Here is a 12,038-nt window from a genome sequence, read left to right on the forward strand (position 1 = left end):
TTTTTTGCCTAAATCACCCCCTCATGATGCTGGCCACCTCTGGTAAAATCGCCTGAATCCTCAGTTGAGGGGAACATGCAATTCTACCCCCGGTTGTATAATGGCCTATGTCAAAAGTGTGACTCTTTTGTTGAGTTTTTTGTGTTTCCTGAAAAACCTGAAAAAATGACTTAGGCCATTATTTTAAGAGGGTGTCGATATGACAATGTCTCATTATCTTAGCCCAGTTGGACAGCTAGAAGTACAAGTGTAAACACACCCAAGACACATTGTGGATGTAGTTAAGATCTGAGAACAGACCAAGTTCGAAGGTGTTTGCCACATACCTTCAGCAGTGTGAACACAAATGTGTCCTGGACCACCTAATTAACTGATGTCCTCTATCACAGGCTTTAATCCCAACACTCTGAATGTCTGTTAAATCTTTTATCTGTGACTCCTGGATTTTTGCATTTCATTTGTTCCACTTACTTTCAGCAATAATGTCACAAACTCGTCACAAGGTTGATACTAATTGCGATGCATAATCTTGGTGGTTCATGTGTCGAACTCAACCACTATAGTCTGTTACAGTCGTGGTTCCATGGTGTAATGGTTAGCACTCTGGACTTTGAATCCAGTGATCCGAGTTCAAATCTCGGTGGAACCTAACTTAAAGTTGGAATATAGATACACTTGGAAAGTATACAGACCTGTTGTTTAAGATATCCATATGACAATGTCTCATTATCTTAGCCCAGTTGGACAGCTAGAAGTACAAGTGTAAACACACCCAAGGGTCTGGAGCAACGTTCCTCTCTGTGTCTCGCTCCTTAGGAAGAAAGTGTGTGGGATTCAATTGCCCTGGGAACTCCGGGCCCAGGTGTATCCAATAAGCTATTACCTAGCCACACACACTGGAACCTAGAAGAGACATAAACACAAGAAAGCCTCCTGCCCAACAGCCAAAAAGGGTGGGGCATCACACATTTTTAATCATGTATTTCTAGGGACTGGTGCCAACAGTGTAAATTTCGAGATTTACATGTTGGAAGGACTGCACAGGTGGAACCAGGACCGTGGTGCTGCAGCCCTATCCTCTGGACCATCTACTCTACGCAGCTATTCTGGTGACCTGCTTCACTGTGTGGACAAAAATGACCAGAAGCTGTTTGGCAGGAAGGTGGCACCACAGTTCTGCCCGCCCTCCCGTTACACTGGTAAGCATTTGTGAACTTATTGGTAATGTAACTCAGTTTTAAAAATCCTTTATTAATTTTATAAACATTTGTAAATGATCACTTTATGCATATTGTTTCAGGAGAACTCATAGGGGTGCAGTATCTGTTCCGGCAGACTGGTCAGGCGCTGCAGGATATGCACCCTGATTCAGGGGAGACGGCTCAGCTCATTGAGGAGCATGATGTGGAGGACTCAAGGTCCTTCTACCATCACATCTGGTCTGGCCTCCAGCGTCTCCTCCACGTATCCCGGCACATCCACCCTGGCTTCCAGCACTCTGTCCTCTACTTCATCTTCTGTAGCTGGAGTTGATAATCAAGCTGAAGATAAAGATATGGTAAGCATCAGTGTGTTCATTTGAGAATGTATGAATATGAACATGAGCCTAGCTCTTAACTATCTTGAGTACATATTCCATATTAAATCCACAACATCAATAAATGTCATTAAAGTTTACCGTCAGTGATGGTTTTACATTGCTATCTAAACTTCTTAATCATTTGCACAGGCTGTTGATGAACAAAATATCTCTAGGTACCAGCATGTGGACAGCCTTGCAGAGTTTGGTGGAGCTTTGGGATCAGACCTCTGTCTCAGCAACCAGCAGGCAGACACAATCATTTCAGTATTGCAGGCTCTGGATGAAGGTGACAAGCAGCGGGTGGTTCATGAAGCTCGCCATCGGGACAGACCTGAGTGGCCGGTTTAGGACATCGAAGAAGCCCTCAAAGACACCCGGTGTGCAGAGTGGCACCTGTTGCACATTTGGTGCAAGTAGTGACTCTGCCCAGTGGCCTGAAGGCAGTCGGTTGGTGCAGAACATTTTTATAAGACTCTGCAATCTGCATCCAAGCCCACTGAGGAAAGGCAAGACGACTGATTCGAGGTGGTCCTTAATTCTTAGGGACTACCGTAAAATCAGACAGCTTGTGGTTGGGAATGCGCTGGTGATGCAGGGGACAGACATGCAGTTGTTTGTGGTCAATCAGAACACCCTCATCCAGTTGCACAACAGCAAGAGCAAGAGGGAGGGGCTCACTGTGCTGCTCCAGGGTACTGCATTGCCTCCAGCCCTCCCTGTGTCTGCACAGCCTCTTCAGGAGGACCCATGCAGGTAAGGGAGGAACATCAGTACCGGCTGCCAACGAGTACAGCAGGCACAACAGAGGCAGGCAGCAGTTAGTCAGTGCCCACATCCCATCTTTCCAAGGGGACTGGTGATGGGGCAGTTGCTTGCTACACCCCCAGTGTGTACCCACACTGTGGTAAAATCATCTACCTTCACCTGATCTTGTCAGTGTCTGGAACTTGTGTGCTGCTATCACTGATGTAACTCACAAAGCTCTCAACTTTGACACCAGACACTGTTGCTCTTTTCTTGTTTGAAACCGGTTGTCATTATCATTTGTTTTATCCATGACCTTTCCATGACCTCATCTTATTTATTTCTTATAAACATATTTATTATTGTAACCATGACAATGAAACTCTAGGGGAGCTATGGAGATGCTCCTGGGTAAGGAGCTATATGGTCATATAGTTTGAGGGACATGTTGATTGTTTTATCTGTGTCCCAGACACATGTTGGTTCTCATGTTGGTTAAAGTTGCATTAATCAATTTCTGGCATCAGATAAATAGAAATAAATAAATAAATAGTTGAACAAAAACCATTGAAATGAACACATACATGTCTTATATAATCTGTATACACACACAAGCCTGCTTTTAGAGATAGCATTGAAACATAGACCAGTTATTAGGTCATCAGGTCCTGTCACATTTGACTGCACCACCTGGATACATGTAAAGTTGTCAAAGCTTCACAACCACTAAGCAGCTCTGACAGTTGTTCACTGGTCCTTGCTGCCCTCTGGTGGATGTGTCAGCTTGTGGAAGCTGGCAAATCAAGTCAAATATGAAATCCATATTTTTCTATGTGCTTCAACAGCGGATCGTAAAACACAACAGGCGCCATGTCACAGAGCTACACTTCCAACAGATGCTTACACTTTTACCCAGGACAAAATCTGAGTACTCTCTCCTCAGTGTGGTGAGGTACAGACATGTATGAAGCAGCCAACACACGGTGTTGACATTGTGCAAGTGTGTGTGTTGTCATCATTCTGCCCTTTGCCTCAGTTAGACCAACTGTCCTTTAATTTCCCGACGTGCTTCCTGGGATCACAACGGGATTACAGAAACCGGACTGGAAGATGTCTCGGGCTGCGGAAAGACTCAAACTGCTTATCAATCATCTTGATAGATCACCCGCTGCGATCGTATCCTTTCAATGGTCTATGATCCGCTGTGTCATTGGAGCGTCACACAGCGGATCGCAGGCTGCCTTGTTTGCCGATAGCGGCGCACCGAGAGGTGAGCAGCGTTGGTGGAGCAGACCGGGGTCCCTCTGTAGTCAGCGGGCCTCCGGGAACAGGGTATCGGTAGTTTCAATGGAGGCAACTGGTTCTGCAGCAGTTCTGTAGTTAAACAGGAACTGAACGCTAAAGGTTTAAAGTGCTGTGTTCAAAGACAAAAAGGCAAATGTGTTTCTAATGGTTGCATGAAGGCTCTGAAATTGTCTTTTATATTTCTATCTACATCTGCTTGGTGGAGATTAGCTTAAAGTAGCTCAGAAGGCTAGCCTCTGTTTTTAGCTCTTTTCTTTTTAGCTTGCTAACTTTTATCTGAAATTAATAAGTTAACTTAAACACAAGAATGTTTTCTTTGTTTCGCGGCCTCTGGATGTGTTTTCTGTTGAATTAGCATGCAGCTTTTCACACCGGAGAAAATATAACAGACAAAAAAATAAAGATTTCTATATTATTTCTATGTTTCTGTTAGCTCATGTTGCTTCTGCACTGACATGGGCTGACCTCAATAACTAGAGGTCAACAACAACACACCAGCACTTCTCTGTGTGTTGTTTTGGAAGATATTGTGAAAGTGAAAGACTTCAGAGAAAAAAGTGGAGCAGAGGAATAGAAATAGATCTGAAATCTCTCTCTGTCTGTGTTGCCTCATTTCGTCCTCAACTGGTTTTCTTCAGAGAGCTGCATCGACCTCTGCTCAAACCTTCAGCTACAGCAGTCACCCTCAGAGACTGAGGTAAGCATCCACCGTTAGTTTGAAGCAGCTGTAATTTCACTACAGCATTTGGCAGCTTCAGCAGTTGTCTCAGGGTAAAGGTTGTGGTGCATACAATTATACAATTCACCATTCACCTCTGACACTGTGCATTCATTTGTTCAAGAGACAACAAGAAGATTAAAGCTGTTTTAAGGTAGTTTAGTGGCAGTGTTATGATAGTCATAGTTTGACTAGTCGTTCACACATTTTGTTATGAGGAGAGAAAGTGGGAAAGACCAAACCCTGCTTGTAGTCACCACCAGGAGGTAGTGATGTGGTATTTACTGTAATCTAATATGACTGTCTGAGCCGCTGTCTGTCAATCATTTCCCTTAGACCAATGAGTCAGCAGCAGTTTTTCATTCCAACTAAACCAACACATACTGAACTACACTGCATTGTCACCTTTTTTTTTCTTTTTTTTGGCAGATACAGTTTTGATACTGACCTGCTGACCCCAGATCAGCGACTCTTTTATGAAGAAAATGGCTTCGTTCTCATCAAGAACCTGGTGTCTGAGGAGGACATCGACAAGTTCAGGTAACCATCACAAACTCTGCAACTGCAAAGAAAATGATACCGAGTGTATAAGCATATAATATTAATATTAGTTGTCAGTAGTTTCATATGATAAGGACCACTATAAACCAATTATTGAAAACTACAGGCTTAATTATAACATAATGGTATCAAAATAATCCACAGTGAAAGTATTCATTCTTTTAAAGGCGTTCAGATCACCTGTGAGGTGTTGAACATGATCTGTGTGTGTTCTTCAGGAAGGAGTTTGAACGGATCTGTCGACAGGAAGTGAAAGTTCCCGGTCTGGTGGTGATGAGAGATGTGGCGATCGTTAAGTCAGAGTTCATCCCGGATCAGAAAGCTGTCTCCAAACTCCAGGACTTCCAGGAAGATCCCGAGCTGTTCCGGTACTGCACCTTACCACAGGTACAACAACACACACATACAGCAGATCACACCTGTGTTAATCTGTCGGCTTAAGAAAACATTTTCAACTCTTCCTTTAGTTCAGTTAATACCTGAATGTCACATTATTGTTAAATTAGCTGTGATACACTTGAGTTTCTTTTAATTAAAAAACAGCTTAAGTTTGAAATGATTTAAACGCAAAACACTGATCAACAGACACTTGTGCCTGTTTCTGTCAGATCCTGAAGTATGTGGAGTGTTTCACTGGACCAAACATCATGGCCATGCACACCATGCTGATCAACAAGCCTCCTGATGCAGGTATGGGGCGAGGAAAAATCAGTATAAGTGTAAGTAAGTGGTTAGTCAATTAATCAGTCGAAATGAAATAAACGGCTGATTAATTGATAATGGAAATAAAAGAATTGTCATTTTTAAATGATATTTACAATATGAGAAAAGGATTCTTGTTTGTCCTTAAATCAAGGGGAACTTCAGACATCCCTGAAGTTTGGGAACTGCTCTATTAAAATGTCCCTTTTCAATTAAAGCTCATCCAGCCTCATCTAGACATCATCTATCCTCAGTTTGAACTTAAAGCTACCCTGTGGAGTTTTCTTGTAAACAAACAGTTATCTTTATTTTTTCTTTGCATGTTGCCACCACCAACTCTCATTAAACCAGCAGCAGGACAGAGAAGTCCCGATAAAAGTCCACTGATAAAACCATTGCTGCATGGTGCTATTTGTGTTTTTCCCTCTTGATATTAAATATCTTCTACACAAATCACCTTTAAACCATGTTGAGGTGTTAGGATACATCTGCTGTGTCCTGTGTTTCAGGTAAGAAGACGTCTCGTCACCCGATGCATCAGGATCTGCATTACTTCCCGTTCCGACCGACTGACCGGATCGTCTGCTCTTGGACGGCGATGGAGAAAGTGAATAGGCAGAACGGCTGCCTGGTCGTCCTGCCGGGGACACACACCGGCACGCTGAAGGAGCATGACTACCCCGAGTGGCAGGTACACACACACACACACACACACACACACAAAACACTGTCAGAAGCATAATCACACCTGCTAGAAGATACACACATATATATATATATATACACTATCTTAGCACTGTGTTTGTCCTCAGGGTGGGGTGAACAAGATGTACCACGGAGTGCGAGACTATGACTCGCAGCATCCCAGGGTGCACCTGGAGATGGAGAAAGGTGACACTGTCTTCTTCCACCCGCTGCTCATCCATGGCTCTGGCATGAATCAGACGCAGGGTTTCCGCAAGGTACTACACTACCCACAATGCACCCGGCGTTCCGGCATTCCTCAGACCAAACACCCTACGTTGTTTTTTTTTTTTAAATCACAGGGTTTTTATGTGAATCGCAAACAGCAAATCATATTAGTAATTGTGATGGAAATACATGTGATTAAAAAAATATTATAACAAATTGTGTGTGATAACGTGTGTGTGTGTTTCCAGGCCATCTCCTGCCACTACGCCAGCGCTGACTGCTATTACATCGATGTGAAGGGAACCACACAGGAAAACATAGAGAAAGAGGTGAAGGAGATCGCAGCGAGGAAGTACGCTGTGGGCGACGAAATTACCTTCCAGGTCAGACATTTACAGCCGACTACATAGTATAACCTGCAAAAGGCCTGAAAGTGTTGTGTGTATATTGTTGTCATTTGGCTTGTAACTTCTAAATGTGCCTGTCCATGCAAGAATACACTTTAAAGCTTAGTGCAATGAGAGAACAGTGATAACTAACTTAAGCCTACAAAGCCAGAGCACGTGAACACACAAAGGGACTCTGAGCATGATGTTTTTTATGTAAACCACTAACCAGAGAAACTGTTGATATGATATGATGATAGTATTACAGAAACATGTTATAATTAAAGTCTGGTAGCAATAGCAACGTCACTAGATGATGTCTTACTATTGTTTGAGTACATTAAAATCCCCCATTACATGTCTTGTGATGAGCTACGTTTACTTTGCAGTCAACCATTGCAAAGCAACAAGCGTCTGTATTCAGGAGCTTGGAGCCCATCACACTGCAGAGGAAATATGTCAGAGTTGTCGATATGCTATAAAAAGCATATGTTAACAGTTACAATTAGGCTTGGCCCATTATTCGATACAATCACAATATTTTTGCACAGTCTGCTCTACCGCGTAGTCCAATCCTCATTTTGCCGCGTTGCTTACTATACATTGTACCTTGGCATGTGACAAATATAACTTCAAACTGCGGTTTAGTAAATCCAATTATATAATGAAATTGATTTAATTGACACAATTAACTCTTAACCATTGACGGTGGATCAGCTCATGGAAGTTATTGTTGCATCAATAAAACCCTTCACTGAAACACTTGTGAGCATTTAATTAAACAAATAAATGAGATCAAACAAAGTTCAGTTTACTCTTCACAAGAAATGACTGTGAAAACACTTGATGATCTAATGAAAGGGCAGTATTTGGAAGAATTATGGGTAATGTGGGTGTTTTTTTTGTTTTTTTTTTAACTACACCCACACTAGACACTAGAGTCAGGATGTTATGGCCTCTGCTACTTGAATTAGTGACTAATTAGTGAATTATTTTTAAAAAAGACAACATTGTCTCTTAAAAGTCCCCCAACTTTATGGAATTGAAATAGGAAATTTCAAGTACCTCTTTAAGGAAAAATCTGTGCGGAAAAGGTTTTGTTAAAATGAGCATATGCATAAACAAAAAGTTAGTGATTGGCTACTGCAAAAAAAAAAAAAAGGTTTTTTTTTTGTTTTTTTTTGTTGAACTGAACCTTTGACTCCTCCCCTACAGGATACCTGGGCTGTCCGAGGCCGTCTGGTGCAGGGAGAGAGGGTTTCACTGTGAGGACGCTACAGACCAGCACATGACTACAGGGTGACCGATCACTGAGCTGAAAGGAGAACAGATTAATATAATGATTGTGATTGGATAAGAAGCAACAGGGCCTGTCGCACTGACACCGACGGCGCTCACGGCTTCTTGTTAAGCTAATTTTTCTTATGGTACATCTGAGGAATGTAATGTTCAGATTACTTACTGTAATCTTGCTCATAATAGTTTGGACATTTGTGTTGGAACTGTGATGTACAGACAGCGAACTAACAGAGAACATGAAGACTGGGAAATATCATTTACCTCATAAACAAATCTCTGCACAGTTGTTTTGGAGAGTAAAGCATGTGACAGTTTGTTTGACAGCACAAGATGAAGCAGATCAAGCTATTTAATTAACCAAACCCTTAATGGAAAGGGAAAGACAAGCCTGAAAAAGACATTTTGCATGTTGATTAGAAGCAATCAGAATTATACAGTGAAAGAGAGAGAGAGTGATGGAGTGACATTTAAGATAAAGGAGCAAGAGACTTTAATAGAAGCTATATTTAGAAATTTATAAATAATCCAGGCTGACTTTAGCTCTTAATCTACACCTACACTGCCTTTATAAATGTAACACTGTGTTGATTTTCTGTTTGTTGAACGATGACTGTTTGATAATGAGTGAATGGATTTTAATCTTGTTTTTTAGGATCTTGACAAATAGAATGTTTCAATAAGACTAATAATGAAAATGATTTGAGACTTTGTTTTAATTTAAAATAAAAGCTTCGGACACATCTGACCCTTTGACCTGTAACTGAATTGTGGAAGAGGATTGGGGCCACATGTATGTTATAAATATTTTTATTAGGGTTAGGGTTAGGGTTAGACATGAAGACATGTTACAATCAGACACAAAATCAGAGAAAGTTGCTCGACAGTAAATGACATTTGAGCAGTAACAGCCATATGTTGGTGTCAGAGAGTGCAGCTGCTTTCAGATGGAGGCCCAGCTATTTCCTGGCTCCCCACAAAAAACACCTGATCCAACACAGCTAACCGTGTGTGTGTGGCTGTTTTTTAAACAGCGTCTTTGTTCAAAACCCAGAGGGAAGATCTCAGCATCTTAGTTTAATTCAGAAATGCAGGAAATTCATTCCCATGCAGGACAGATGAAACGTGGAGGCTTGGTCACAGTCGGCACCGCAAGGGGGGATAGTGCTAAACTGCCTCACACACACAGATAACACATGCTTAGTGCACACACTATTTGACACACAAATACACAGAGGAGCACACTTAAAAACTGACACATATGAACCAACACCAAATAAGCTTATATGGCGAAACAAAGCAAGCACTGACAAATATATGAAAAAACACACATGCATGTTCACATGAATGTACAAATGCACACACAGTAAATAGTTTCTCTCTCTCACACACACACACACACACACACACTCGGGCTCATTTACAGCTAAATGTTTCCCAGAATCCAGATCTTGTTGTCGTCTCTCTGAACAAAGTAGCCCGTCGTCTCTGCCCAGTTTCCACTACAGGAAGCTGATTTAACTACATCACACATACTGTAGTCAAAGGAGAAAAAAATAAATCCACAGTAGCCTGCATCTCCCAACACATTCAGTTCAGCAGCTCGCAGCACAATGCAGCATTAAACACAGGTTAGTGCAGTGAGGTATGCACGCTGAACCCTGAGATCACTCATACCTGGAACGATAATGAATGGGTCCAGTACAGGAACGTGATGTTACCACCTGCACACACTCTGCCTGAGAGGGAAACACACATCACTCATGTAGAAACGCAACAATGCACGATGGATACAGCCAATGAAAGATATAAAACAGGTCTGTTAATATCTGTTATTAAATGCTGTTATTATCCGGGATTATTTTGCAGTATTTATTCCTGTAATGTTATACCTGTACACTATGTCATCATATTTCCCTTCGAGGGAATCTGGGGTGTTCAAATTGTAAACTGACCGATTTACCTCACTATATCCCAGTTTAAGTTTAGTGAACTTTGACCAGCAAACTCAAATTTAACCTGTGATGCAATGAAAATACACACACACACACACACACACACACACACACACACACACACACACACACACACACAAACAGCCCAAACTGTGGGATCCTCATCCACCTACAGAAAAAAAAATGGCCACTGACTTCCAGGCTTAGTGTTTGTTACCTGGCTGCTGGTGAGAGACGTGTCCTCCTTCGTGTCAGCTCATCCACAGATACCAGACAAGCTGAATAAAATTTTGAAATGATTTTGAAAAATCTTCAGGAAAGTGCTTCATCTGATACTGACTTGGCCTCAGATGAAACAAGCTTGAAACAAGTTTTTTTTTTTTTTTTTTGCCCCTCTCTCTTTAAAAACAACTTGCAGGAAACTGCAGCTTGTGGCTCTGTCTGCTGGTGTGACTACTTAATGAGTTGCAGCAGCAGCAGCCTCCCGTTTCCTCAGGTCTTTATTCCATCCTGACTCCCTTTTGTCTCTGAGAATTAGAAACAGAAGCAGAACGCTGTGGTGACGATACTTTCCTCAGGCAGATCGCCTCTTAACTCTCTGTGAAAATCCTATTCAAATCTAGAAACGGTTAGTTGGATATAATTCATTTAAATTTCTGCATATTTAAAGCTGCTGTAAATAATATAGTGCAGTAGATAAGCTTGTATGTGGAAAGTATTGTGCATTATGACCAAAGCATGAAACTTTCTCCAGTGTTTCTATAAAGCATAAAGTTCATATTTAGACGTGGAGGCATTCCAGATGTGACCTCTGGGACAGGGCAGAGCCCCCTGGAGTAATGAGTGTGGTCCAGACCAAACTAGCATGCTAGCTTCTGATTAGAATGTTCACTACTGTGCTAGCTGGTCGTGTAATTTCATAGAAGACACAGCAGAAGCTACCTTAACACCTGGACATGGTGGGGTCTGCAGTCCCCCTGCAAAACTGGTGCTCGAGGCAAAATTATGTTACAAGGCCGTAACAGCAAATATGCATCTTTATGCAATTTTGGCAAAGATATACATGATTATAATGGAGAGATGGGGCAAAAACTGGAAAAATGCAATGTGGAGGTCAGTGACCTCTCAGGGTCACCAGAGGTCAGATACAAATTGCCTCATTATCTGAAATAAAACCTTGGAGTATGAAGATTATATGCTGAAACTTTCATGCTTTGGTCATAAAATGCACAATTGCTTTGCCTACCCGCCCCACTAATACTTTTATATTTATATTGTGTCAGATTTGTGAAAGAAGTCAATTGTAATGACAAACCCACAGAGAAATATCACTAATGAAGCAATTTACTGTCTTTCAGCTCATTGTTTTTAATTATCTGTCCCATGAATGTTGGTCATTTATTCATTTTTAAAACCATTTGCTGTATCTTTTTGTCCTGGGTTCGTTTGGGCCTCCCTCTGTCCAGGGGCACAGAGTTCTCTCCTTTCATTTATTACCAAACCCTGGTTTCCATTCGACTGCCCTCTTCTTTTGATTCACCATCACTCCTCCCTTTCTTCCTTCCTCTCTTCTTCTTCTTCTTCTTCTTCTTTTTCTTCTTCTCATCTCTTGGGGAATTGAAATTCCAGCAGCTTCCCTCCCTCCCTGAAACTTTCTCCCCCTCTTTCTCCTCCCACTCCCTTCCTCCCTATCCTTCCCTTCCCTCCCCTCCCCTCTCTCTCCTCTCTCAGTTGAGTTAGGTGTGCTGTTAAGTCCAGTACAGTTCTTGCCTTGGTCTTTTCAAGATGTCCTGGACTCGAGTCTTTGTCCTCTCTCTCCTCACCACCCTCCTCATCCTCACCTGTGAGTATCATGTGTGGGTGGGTGGGTGGGGGGG

The 12,038-nt window shown here is 42.0% G+C and overlaps 3 protein-coding genes and 1 non-coding gene across 4 annotated transcripts in view; all 4 read left to right on the plus strand.

The window, feature by feature from the left end:
• Positions 1–577: 577 nt before the first annotated feature.
• On the plus strand, positions 578–649 carry trnaq-uug (transfer RNA glutamine (anticodon UUG)). The gene has a single exon. It is a non-coding gene; the product is annotated as a tRNA-Gln (tRNA).
• A 340-nt stretch (positions 650–989) lies between these two features.
• LOC147818149 (uncharacterized) lies at positions 990–3,199 on the plus strand. The gene is made up of 3 exons (XM_087178432.1): positions 990–1,199; positions 1,301–1,558; positions 1,730–3,199. The coding sequence occupies exons 1-2, from the start codon at positions 1,025–1,027 to the stop codon at positions 1,531–1,533; spliced, it is 408 nt and encodes a 135-aa protein (XP_087034558.1). The 5' UTR covers positions 990–1,024; the 3' UTR covers positions 1,534–1,558; positions 1,730–3,199.
• A 141-nt stretch (positions 3,200–3,340) lies between these two features.
• Positions 3,341–8,954, plus strand: phyh (phytanoyl-CoA 2-hydroxylase). The gene is made up of 9 exons (XM_023423027.2): positions 3,341–3,502; positions 4,270–4,328; positions 4,779–4,889; positions 5,129–5,297; positions 5,519–5,600; positions 6,122–6,303; positions 6,425–6,574; positions 6,773–6,907; positions 8,126–8,954. The coding sequence occupies exons 1-9, from the start codon at positions 3,437–3,439 to the stop codon at positions 8,177–8,179; spliced, it is 1,008 nt and encodes a 335-aa protein (XP_023278795.1). The 5' UTR covers positions 3,341–3,436; the 3' UTR covers positions 8,180–8,954.
• A 2,924-nt stretch (positions 8,955–11,878) lies between these two features.
• The window catches only part of ucmaa (upper zone of growth plate and cartilage matrix associated a), an 8,460-nt gene continuing 8,300 nt past the window's right edge, over positions 11,879–12,038 (plus strand). The window contains exon 1 of the mRNA XM_023423021.2: positions 11,879–12,004. Coding sequence (XP_023278789.1) covers positions 11,947–12,004 — 58 coding nt within the window. The 5' untranslated portion in view covers positions 11,879–11,946. The remainder of the gene's footprint in view (positions 12,005–12,038) is intronic.

This window comes from Seriola lalandi, unplaced genomic scaffold (genome assembly GCF_002814215.2).
Source record: "Seriola lalandi dorsalis isolate HSWRI2012SDOR001 ecotype SW California unplaced genomic scaffold, Sedor1 jcf7180002054688, whole genome shotgun sequence".
In the NCBI taxonomy this organism is placed as follows: Eukaryota; Metazoa; Chordata; class Actinopteri; order Carangiformes; family Carangidae; genus Seriola; species Seriola lalandi.

What these genes read in the sequence shown, in the direction of transcription:
- LOC147818149 (XM_087178432.1), top strand. Translation starts at nt 1,025, where the DNA reads ATGTTGGAAGGACTGCACAGGTGGAACCAGGACCGTGGTGCTGCAGCC. An exon ending in CCCGCCCTCCCGTTACACTG is followed by an intron (nt 1,200 to 1,300) that starts GTAAGCATTTGT and finishes ATATTGTTTCAG; the next exon opens with GAGAACTCATAGGGGTGCAG.
- phyh (XM_023423027.2), top strand. Translation starts at nt 3,437, where the DNA reads ATGTCTCGGGCTGCGGAAAGACTCAAACTGCTTATCAATCATCTTGAT. An exon ending in GGTACTGCACCTTACCACAG is followed by an intron (nt 5,298 to 5,518) that starts GTACAACAACAC and finishes TGTTTCTGTCAG; the next exon opens with ATCCTGAAGTATGTGGAGTG. An exon ending in CAACAAGCCTCCTGATGCAG is followed by an intron (nt 5,601 to 6,121) that starts GTATGGGGCGAG and finishes CCTGTGTTTCAG; the next exon opens with GTAAGAAGACGTCTCGTCAC.